Raw genomic sequence first — 12032 nt, 5'->3', positions numbered from 1 at the left:
ATTATTATAGATAAAGATAAACTGTAAACAGCAATAATGTTCAGCAAAGTAAGATTTACAAATAAGTCAACATGACCAAAATGGTCAATTGACCCCCTAAAGAGTTATTGTCCTTTATAGTCAATTTTTATCAATTTTCATAAAATTTGTAATTTTTTATTAACTTTTTCCACTGAAACTACTGGGTCAAGTTCATTATAGATAGAGATAATTTTAAGCAGCAAGACTGTTTAGTAAAGTAAGATGTACAAACACATCACCACCACCAAAACACAATTTTTCATGAATCCATCTGTTTCCTTTGTTTAATATTCACATAGACCAAGGAGAGCGACACAGGCTCTTTAGAGCCTCTAAATGGTTATTATCTTGAATAATATTATAGATAGAGATAAACAGTGAACAGCAATAATGTTCAGCAAAGTAAGATTTACAAATAAGTCAACACGACTGAAATTGTCAGTTGACCCCTTTAGTAGTTATTGCCCTTTATAGTCAATTTTTAACCATTTTTCGTAAATCTTAATAATCTTTTACAAAAATCTTCCTCTGAAACTACTGGGCCAAATTTAACCAAACTTGGCCTTTTACAAAAATCTTCTCCTCTGAAACTACTGGGCCAAATTTAACCAAACTTGGCCACAATCATCATTGGGGTATTTTGTTTAAAAATTGTGTCCAGTGACCTGGTTAACCAACCAAGAGGGCCGCCATGGCTAAAAATAGATAATAGGGGTAAAATGCAGTTTTTGGCTTATAACTAAAAAATTAAAGCATTTAGAGAAAATCTAAAATGGGTTCAATTGTTGATCGCTCAAGATCTATCTGCCCTGGAAATTTCAGATGAATCGATCAACTAGTTGTTGGGTTGCTGCATCTGAATTGGTAATTTTAAGGAAATTTTCCTGTTTTTGGTTATTATCTTGAATACTATTATAGATAGAGATAAACAGTGAACAGCAATAATGTTCAGCAAATTAAGATTTTCAAATAAGTCAACACGATCAATATGGTTAGTTGACCCCTTTAGGATTATTGCCCTTTATAGTCAATTTTTTACATTTTTCATAAATTTTTGTAGATTTTTTTGAAAATATTTTCCACTCTAATTACTGCGCCAAGTTCATTACAGATAGAGATAGTTGTAGCAACAAGAATGATCGGTAAAGTAAGATCTATAAACACATCAACATCATCAAAACACAATTTTGTCATGAATTTATCTGTGTCCATTGTTTAATATCCACATACACCAAGGCAAGCGACACAAGCTCTTGAGAGCCTCTAGTTTATTTATTGTGTCTGTTTAGTTCACACATCCTTGTAAATAGACCAGAATTTGATGAAACTCAACAAAGTGAGAGGTTAAGGGCTATAAAACCAGGTTTAATCCACCATTTTCTACATTTGAAAATGCCTGTACCAAGTCAGGAATATGACGGTTCTTGTCCATTCGTTTTTTATGTGTTTTGTCATTTGATTTTGCCATGTGATTATGGACTTTCTGATATGATTTTCTTCTGTGTTCATTTTACTTTTATCTATAAGTTGTAATGGTATGAACAAAAGGAAGATATCATGTCAATATCTTCAAGCAGGCCAAAAAACAGTGTGGAAAACTGATATATGAGTGAATTTTCCAAGTCCAAGGTCCATAACTCTGCACAAAATTATTTAATCGAAACAAAAATTCAAATTGATGTATAACTTGTCATTTCAAAACTATATACCATTTGGGGCTGCATTTCATTTTTTTTGCCGCTCGAAACACCATATCTGTTTAAATGGGAATTATCCTTACATAAATTGATTTTGTCTCCCATATTACTTTCTCCTCCATGTGGATGCAATAACTGTCTAGTGTTCTATTGTGATGTATTTAATTTTATTTTATTATTTAATTGTTATAACACAAATCATTGTAATCATTGTATGAAATTTAAAACCTGCAAGGGTCATAATTGGATTATTAAAGTATTCTTATTCTTATTCTCATACAAATTATCAATCAATATCTTCAAGCATGTTAAAAAAAAAAGTGTGGAAAACACTCTAACATTAGACATGATTAATAGTTCTCTAAAATTAGATATCATGTAACACAGTATATATACCGGTATATTGATTTTCAAATTATCATCAAATATAAGGCTTAAATTAAAATATGGATTGTTTGCCCCTTGCAGACCGACCCTATAAATTCGTTGCTCCTGAAAATCTTTTATTTGTATTTAGCAGCAAGATTTTATTTTATTTTATTTTTTTGTTCCTACCAAAAATCTTATATTTGTATTTCCCGCTCAAAATTATTTTATTCGGAATTCTCGCGTTTTATCTTTAACGTATAAGGTCCAGTCCGTTTAGTATCACCTGAGTGTTTGACATGAACACTTTGCATTTGAAGTTTCAAAGCATTTGTTTGAAATCAATGTTCAGCATGTGAACGCTTCCTGAAATCATGATATGACGTACGATACTCTGTACCTTTATACTTAAAAAGCAGGGTTCATTTGCAAATAAGTTCGTTTGATACAAAATTATCAACGTGTGTACAAACTAATTTGTAAACAGACGTTGTATTCTATGTAGGGATGGCCTTTCGTGATCTGCAGATTAGGATGATTATGTTAACGATGCCGCTATATTATTTATATCTGATATGAATCAAAAGTGACAAAACCCTGTAAAGTGGAGATTATCTGGCAGTAAAATCGCTAAGTTGTCCATACAGATCATTTATAAATGCAATGTAAAATACGTGACAATTGTCAGATTTTTAAGTCTTGTAGCATTTTTATTGGAAACAAAGGCACACACGATGTATTTAACACTCTAGGGACTTTTTCTACTAGTAATGTATGTCTGCCCGGACATATCTTATCAGTACAAAGTTATCTTTTACAGAAAATCTTAAGGTAAGCATACAAGGTAGGTAGTACAGAATTTAAGTGCAAGTTCAAACTCTTCAAAGTTCCAGGCATATAAACATTGAAGATGTGCGGCACAGCTCTATATTTTGATATTTGAAAACAAAATAGTACTGTGCATATGAATTAGCTTCACAATCACATTCTACGTGATATTTTTTTGTTTAAACTATTAGTCCCAGAAAACTGATTTGCAAAAACAAAACGGACACAAATGACATTATGCAGAGTTTGTATCTATAAAATAAAATATTATACCTACCTGCCTACCCATGACAAATAATATTCCGAGCCAAGTTATTTTTTTGGAGAAAAAAGTAAAATATTTTACCTACCTACCTACCCTGTTTCAAAACATAGGGTCGGAAAAGGGCAAACAAACAATATTTTAATTTAGGCCTAATTAATAGTTTCGAGAATATCAATGGTCACAAATTAATATAGATTTCTAACTTAACTATAAAATGTCAACAACTTTTATCTACACAATGTTATGTTATGAAATATATACAATGTACCTTAATACAAATAGATTATAATCTTATTAAAGGATTTCACTTCATATATATTTATATATAAACGAGTCTAAATTGAAAACGTTCAAACCTTTGATTGCGTTGGATAAATACCGCAATTTTTATACGTGTGCATGTAAAACAAATTTTGTTGTAGATGGGTCTAAATACAGCACAAACAACATATTCCAAAAGACCAAAAAAGTGAAAAAGTATATTTAAACAAAACACATTTGACTAACAGGTCGAACAACTGGTGTTCTTTAACCCTGCTGACTGCCATTGGCGATTGCCAAATAAAATTGATCACGAGATGTAACAAAATGGATTTAAATATAAATTCAATACTAAACAGAAAATAATTAACTTGTGGCCACGATGTAAAGCCACATACATAAGGTGTCAATATTTTTTTGGTACACCAGATCTGGACTTCGACAATAAATGTCTCTTCAGTGATGTTAGGGATCGAAACGGTATTTGGAAGGCCATATAAAATGTAGCCTAATTTTAAGATAGACTCTTAAAGGATGAACCGATCATATAAACCGGAGGGAAAATATGATACAAGCCCAAGCCAAAAAATATAAACGAGTCTAAATTGAAAACTACGTTCAAACCTATGATTGGGTTGGATAATGATACATATATAGCATTCAGTTATAACTTTATAAAGAATAACAAACAAACCTGCCACAAAATTCTTCAAACAATTTACCAATGGAAAGGAAAAAAAAATGTAATTAATTTAAAAAAAAAGAGTTATCTTCCTTTTACAGAATTTTGATTTATCATCGGACTCTAGCTTTAGATATGAACCATTACTCTGGACTTAACTTAACCTTAACTGTATTTGGCAAAACTTTTAGGAATTTTGGTCTTCAATGCTCTTCAACTTTGTACTATATTTGGCCTTTCCTACTTTTTTGGACTCGAGAGAGTCCCTGATGAGTCTTTTGTAGACTAAAGGCGCGTCTGGCATATATACAAAACTTAGTCCTGGTATCTATGATGAGTTTACTTAATCATCAGGCAGGGACAAAAATTTGATCTATAACTTGTCATGTCAAAACTTAAAGCAAAACATCAAATCAATATCTTCAAGAACCAAGAAAAAATGTGTGGATGACTTATTTGCCTAACAGACAGACAGACAGACAGACAGACAGACAGACAGAGTGTAAACCTAAAGTTCTCTGCGACTTTGTCGCTACAGGACTTTTAAGCAAATGTCTTTTTACCATGATACTTTGACAATGCCATCTATTTATCAATGTTATACACTATATCTGATTTAAAACCATGTTTACTTTGACAATGCCATCTATTTATCAATGTTATACACTATATCTGATTTAAAACCATGTTTACTTTTTGACTATGCCATCTATTTATCAATGTTATACACTATATCTGATTTAAAACCATGTTTACTTTGACAATGCCATCTACTTATCAATGTTATACACTATATCTGATTTAAAACCATGTTTACTTTGACAATACCATCTACTTATCAATGTTATACACTATATCTGATTTAAAACCATGTTTACTTTGACAATGCCATCTACTTATCAATGTTATACACTATATCTGATTTAAAACCATGTTTACTTTGACAATGCCATCTACTTATCAATGTTATACACTATATCTGATTTAAAACCATGTTTACTTTGACAATACCATCTACTTATCAATGTTATACACTATATCTGATTCAAAACCATGTTTACTTTGACATTCATAAATCATTGATAGAAAAATTTGCTGCTTGTTCAGATTCAGAATATTTGGAGCCGTTTAGGGTTAAGAACAATCATTTATTGTGAATGGAAATGGGGAATATGCCACAGAGACAACAACCCTAACAATATTTTAATCTTACAAAAATATTTATACAAAGACAATATTATATTGTTTTGTATTATATTAAGGAATAATTTGATATAAGTAATTTAATAGAAAAATAAATAGCACAGTAAGCTGAACAAACCTTGTGAAGATGAAGCTTTAGGGATGACAGGTTTTAATGGTGTTTTGTCTCTCTCTTCGAATGCTCCAGCAAACAAATTTGATATATGATTACGTAAGTACCTACAAAACATACAGTTCAAATGTAAGTACCTACAAAACATACAAAACAATTTTTTCTTTATAAAATTTAGAGTAAAAAAAATGTGGGTAATTTGTCAATATGACAACGACCTTATGACAAAATTTACCAAAAAAGTAAAGGTCAATTTAAAATAGCATCACAAACATGGTGTCAACATGCAACAACAATAGATATATAGACACATAAGTAAACCTCTTAACTGTCTTATGTTTGAAATATTCGGAATTCTGTGAACAGAGAGTGACATAGTGCTTCAACAAATAAGCTCTTCTTAAAATATGAAAATAAAGTTTTGCCAGTTAAAGGCCATGATAACCTTATATTTTTTTTTCAACTAATTTATGACATACCAATTAATAATTCGTTGAACAAAATTTACTGGTCCATTCTCCTTCACACCTAGCTGTGAGTAAACTATGTCATATGGGTATAATACATCAATGGGAAACTCAACAAAAACTGGACCTGCAAAATATGTAATATACATCAATGGGAGACTCAACAAAAACTTGACTTTTAAAACTATGTCATATGGGTATAATACATCAATGGGAAACTCAACACATACTGGAACTCTAAAATATGGGTATAATACATCAATGGGAAACTCAACAAAAACTGTTCTCTAAAATAAGGGTATAATACATCAATGGGAAACTCAACAAAAACTTTAAACTATAAAATATGGGTATACAATGTAATACATGAATGGGAAACTCAACACTAACTGGACCTGTAAAACAATGTCATATGTGTAAAATAGAGGGATTAAAGATGCCAAAGGGAGAGTCAAACTCATAGATTGAAAATAAACTGACAACACAATGGCTAAAAATAAAAAGACAATCAGACAAATAATAGTACAGAAGATACAACATAGAAAACTAAAGACTTAGCAACACCAACCCAACCAAAAACTAGGGGTGATATAAGATGCTCCAAAAAGGTAAGCAAATCCTGCTCAACATGTTGTGTTGCTTATATTATTACAAATCCAGTAAACAGTCAGAGCTCAGACATAAATAAGTCTGAATCTGCTTTTGACTCATAGAGGTCTAAATTTGTAAGTTTTAGGATTTGTCTCCCTTTAATGCAAGACAAAATATGACTTAAATAAGTCAAATATTGTTAAGCAAGAAATAATTGACCAGAATCAAAAAGTTGCAAATATTGACTCCTACAAGTCGATAAGTTACCAAAATTAGTTAACTTCAAGACCCACGCATATTTATAAAAAGGTCATGCATCTAAATCAAATAATGACAACATTGTAAGCCAATGCTTTGTCTTCTAAAGAAAAATATGAATGAGAGTCTAAAAAATCGGAGATAATGTTAATTAACCTTACAATGACACCACCCGGAACCACACTTAATGAGGTAAAACATCTGTGTTTAGTAAGGATGTTCAATAAGTTAATTAAATATAGATAGCTCAAGTCCTTGTGAACTCTCAGACAAGTTTTTGCTGTCATAGGTGGTGTACTTTGGCCACCAAGTCAAATTAAGTTTTTTCATCAACATAAATAGACCTAAACAAGTCTGTCATTTTGTGACTTAGATAAGTCTAAAATTGAAAACACATTTTTATAATAAATACATGTTTTGACCTCTTTAAGTCAAAAACAGAAATCGACATGTTTATGTCTGAGCTCTGACTGGTAAATAGTCTAATTCAGTAAGTCACATTTGTAACTAGAGGCTCTTTAGAGCCTGTGTTGCTCACCTTGATCTATGTGCATATTCAACAAAAGACAAAGATTGATTAATGACAAAATTGTGTTTTGGTGATGGTGATGTGTTTGTAGATCTTACTTAACTGAACATTCTTGCTTCTTACAATTATCTTCATCTTTAATGAACTTGGCCCATTAGTTGCAGAGGAAAATATTGTGTTAAAAACTTACAAAAATTAACAAAATTTATGAAAATTGTTAAAAAATGACTGTAAAAGGGTCAACTGACCATTTTTGTCATGCTGATTTTTTTACAGATCTACTTTAGTTGAACATTTTTGATGGTTACAGTTTATCTCTATCTACAGTAATATTCAAGATAATAACCAACTAGAGGCTCTAAAGAGCCTGTGTTGCTCACCTTGGTCTTGTGCATATTAAACAATGGACACGGATAAATTCATGACATAATTATGTTTTGGTGATAGTGATGTGTTTGTAGATCTTACTTTACTGAGCATTCTTGTTGCTACAATTATCTCTATCTATAATGAACTTGGCCCAGTAATTACAGTGGAAAATATTTTCAAAAAATTTACAAAAATTTATGAAAAATGTTAAAAATTAACTGTAAAGGGCAATAACTCCTTAAGGGGTCAATTGACTATTTTGGTCATGTAAACTTATTTGTAGATCTTATTTTGCTGAACGTTATTGCTGTATACAGTTTATCTCTATCTATAATAATATTCAAGATAATAACAAAAAACGGCAAAATTTCCTTAAAATTACCAATTCAGGACAGTAACCTAACAACGGGTTGTCCGATCCATGTGAAAACATCAGGGCAGATAGATCTTGACCTAATAAACAATTAAACCCTGTCAGATTTTCTCTTAATGCTTCGGTTTTTGAGTTATAAGCCAAAAACTGCATTTTACCCCTATGTTCTATTATTAGCCGTGGCAGCCATTTTGGTTGATTGGCCAGGTCACGCCACACATTTTTTAAACAAGTTACCCCAATGATAATTGTGGCCAAGTTTAGTTTACTTTAATTTGGCCCAGTAGTTTCAGAGAAGAAGACTTTTGTAAAAGATTACTAAGATTTACGAAAAAAATGGTTAAAAATTGACTATAAAGGGCAATAACTCCTTCAGGGGTCAACTGACCATTTTGGTCATGCTGACTTATTTGTAAATCTTACTTTGCTGAACATAATTGCTGTTTACAGTTTATCTCTATCTATAATAATATTCAAGATAATAACCAAAAACAGCAAAATTTCCTTAAAATTACCAATTCAGGGGCAGCAACCCAACAACAGGTTGTCTGATTCATCTGAAAATTTCAGGACAGATAGATCTTGACCTGATAAACACTTTAACCAGATGTCAGATTTGCTCTAAATGCTTTGGTTTTTGAGTTATAAGCCAAAAACTGCATTTTACCCCTATGTTCTATTTTTAGCCATGGCAGCCATCTTGGTTGGTTGGCCGGGTCACGCCACACATTTTTTAAACTAGATATCCCAAAGATGATTGTGGCCAAGTTTGGATTAATTTGGCCCAGTAGTTTCAGAGGAGAAGATTTTTTTAAAAGATAACTAAGATTTACGAAAAATGGTTAAAAATTGACTATAAAGGTCAATAACTCCTAAAGGGGTCAACTGACCATTTTGGTCATGTTGACTTATTTGTAAATCTTACTTTGCTGAACATTATTGCTGTTTACAGTTTATCTCTATCTATAATAATATTCAAGATAATAGCCAAAAACAGCAAAAATTCCCTAAAATTACCAGTTCAGGGGCAGCAACCCAATAACGGGTTGTCGGATTCATCTGAAAATTTGAGGGCAGATAGATCTTGACCTGATAAACAATTTTACCCCATGTCAGATTTGCTCTAAATGCTTTGGTTTTTGAGTAATAAGCCAAAAACTGCATTTTACCCCTATGTTCTATTATTAGCCGTGGCAGCCATTTTGGTTGATTGGCCAGGTCACGCCACACATTTTTTAAACAAGTTACCCCAATGATAATTGTGGCCAAGTTTAGTTTACTTTAATTTGGCCCAGTAGTTTCAGAGAAGAAGACTTTTGTAAAAGATTACTAAGATTTACGAAAAAAATGGTTAAAAATTGACTATAAAGGGCAATAACTCCTTCAGGGGTCAACTGACCATTTTGGTCATGCTGACTTATTTGTAAATCTTACTTTGCTGAACATAATTGCTGTTTACAGTTTATCTCTATCTATAATAATATTCAAGATAATAACCAAAAACAGCAAAATTTCCTTAAAATTACCAATTCAGGGGCAGCAACCCAACAACAGGTTGTCTGATTCATCTGAAAATTTCAGGACAGATAGATCTTGACCTGATAAACACTTTAACCAGATGTCAGATTTGCTCTAAATGCTTTGGTTTTTGAGTTATAAGCCAAAAACTGCATTTTACCCCTATGTTCTATTTTTAGCCATGGCAGCCATCTTGGTTGGTTGGCCGGGTCACGCCACACATTTTTTAAACTAGATATCCCAAAGATGATTGTGGCCAAGTTTGGATTAATTTGGCCCAGTAGTTTCAGAGGAGAAGATTTTTTTAAAAGATAACTAAGATTTACGAAAAATGGTTAAAAATTGACTATAAAGGTCAATAACTCCTAAAGGGGTCAACTGACCATTTTGGTCATGTTGACTTATTTGTAAATCTTACTTTGCTGAACATTATTGCTGTTTACAGTTTATCTCTATCTATAATAATATTCAAGATAATAGCCAAAAACAGCAAAAATTCCCTAAAATTACCAGTTCAGGGGCAGCAACCCAATAACGGGTTGTCGGATTCATCTGAAAATTTGAGGGCAGATAGATCTTGACCTGATAAACAATTTTACCCCATGTCAGATTTGCTCTAAATGCTTTGGTTTTTGAGTAATAAGCCAAAAACTGCATTTTACCCCTATGTTCTATTATTAGCCGTGGCAGCCATTTTGGTTGATTGGCCAGGTCACGCCACACATTTTTTAAACAAGTTACCCCAATGATAATTGTGGCCAAGTTTAGTTTACTTTAATTTGGCCCAGTAGTTTCAGAGAAGAAGACTTTTGTAAAAGATTACTAAGATTTACGAAAAAAATGGTTAAAAATTGACTATAAAGGGCAATAACTCCTTCAGGGGTCAACTGACCATTTTGGTCATGCTGACTTATTTGTAAATCTTACTTTGCTGAACATAATTGCTGTTTACAGTTTATCTCTATCTATAATAATATTCAAGATAATAACCAAAAACAGCAAAATTTCCTTAAAATTACCAATTCAGGGGCAGCAACCCAACAACAGGTTGTCTGATTCATCTGAAAATTTCAGGACAGATAGATCTTGACCTGATAAACACTTTAACCAGATGTCAGATTTGCTCTAAATGCTTTGGTTTTTGAGTTATAAGCCAAAAACTGCATTTTACCCCTATGTTCTATTTTTAGCCATGGCAGCCATCTTGGTTGGTTGGCCGGGTCACGCCACACATTTTTTAAACTAGATATCCCAAAGATGATTGTGGCCAAGTTTGGATTAATTTGGCCCAGTAGTTTCAGAGGAGAAGATTTTTTTAAAAGATAACTAAGATTTACGAAAAATGGTTAAAAATTGACTATAAAGGTCAATAACTCCTAAAGGGGTCAACTGACCATTTTGGTCATGTTGACTTATTTGTAAATCTTACTTTGCTGAACATTATTGCTGTTTACAGTTTATCTCTATCTATAATAATATTCAAGATAATAGCCAAAAACAGCAAAAATTCCCTAAAATTACCAGTTCAGGGGCAGCAACCCAATAACGGGTTGTCGGATTCATCTGAAAATTTGAGGGCAGATAGATCTTGACCTGATAAACAATTTTACCCCATGTCAGATTTGCTCTAAATGCTTTGGTTTTTGAGTAATAAGCCAAAAACTGCATTTTACCCCTATGTTCTATTTTTAGCCATGGCGGCCATCTTGGTTGGTTGGCCGGGTCACGCCACACATTTTTTAAACTAGATACCCCAATGATGATTGTGGCCAAGTTTGGTTTAATTTGGCCCAGTAGTTTCAGAGGAGAAGATTTTTGTAAAAGTTAACGACGACGGACGACGACGGACGACGACGACGGACGACGGACGCCAAGTGATGGGAAAAGGGCCAGGTGAGCTAAAAACGACAAAATTTCCTTAAAAATTACCAATTCAGGGGCAGCACCACAACAACCGGTTGTCCAATTCATCTGAAAATTTCAGTTCAGATAGATCTTAACTTGATGAACAATTTCACACCTTGTCAGATTTGCTCTAAATGCTTCAGTTTAAGAGTTATAAGCCAAAATCCATATTTTATCCCCTATGTTCTATTATTAGCCATGGTGGCCGTTTTGGTTGATTGGCCAGGTCACACCACACATTTTTTCAACTAGAAACCCCAATGATAATTGTGGCCAAGTATGGGTTAAATTGGCCTTGTAGTTTCAGGTGAAGATTTTTGTAAAAGATTACAAAAATTTATGAAAAATTTGTTAAAATTGACTATAAAGGGCAATTACTCCTTAAGGGTCAACTGACCATTTTGGTCATGTTGACTTATTTGTAGATCTTACTTTGCTGATCATTATTGCTGTTTACAGTTTCTCTCTATCTATTATTATATTCAACATATTAACCAAAAACCACTAAATTTACTTAAAATTGCCAATTCAGGGACAGCAACCCAACAACCGATTGTCCAATTTGTCTGAAATTTCAGAGCAGCTAG

The 12032-nt window shown here is 32.5% G+C and overlaps 1 protein-coding gene across 5 annotated transcripts in view; it reads right to left on the bottom strand.

The window, feature by feature from the left end:
* LOC139482495 (2-hydroxyacyl-CoA lyase 2-like) overlaps positions 1-12032 on the bottom strand; it is an 83775-nt gene that overhangs the window by 30017 nt on the left and 41726 nt on the right. For all 5 annotated transcript variants that reach the window (XM_071266407.1, XM_071266410.1, XM_071266408.1 and 2 more), the window contains 2 exons: positions 5915-6029; positions 5442-5542 (listed from right to left, as the gene is read on the bottom strand). In XM_071266407.1, coding sequence (XP_071122508.1) covers positions 5442-5542; positions 5915-6029 — 216 coding nt within the window. The remainder of the gene's footprint in view (positions 1-5441; positions 5543-5914; positions 6030-12032) is intronic.

This window comes from Mytilus edulis, chromosome 7, assembly GCF_963676685.1.
Source record: "Mytilus edulis chromosome 7, xbMytEdul2.2, whole genome shotgun sequence".
In the NCBI taxonomy this organism is placed as follows: domain Eukaryota; kingdom Metazoa; phylum Mollusca; class Bivalvia; order Mytilida; family Mytilidae; genus Mytilus; species Mytilus edulis.
Note: the sequence above shows the minus strand (reverse complement) of the source record. Positions and strands in the feature narration are given on the sequence as shown.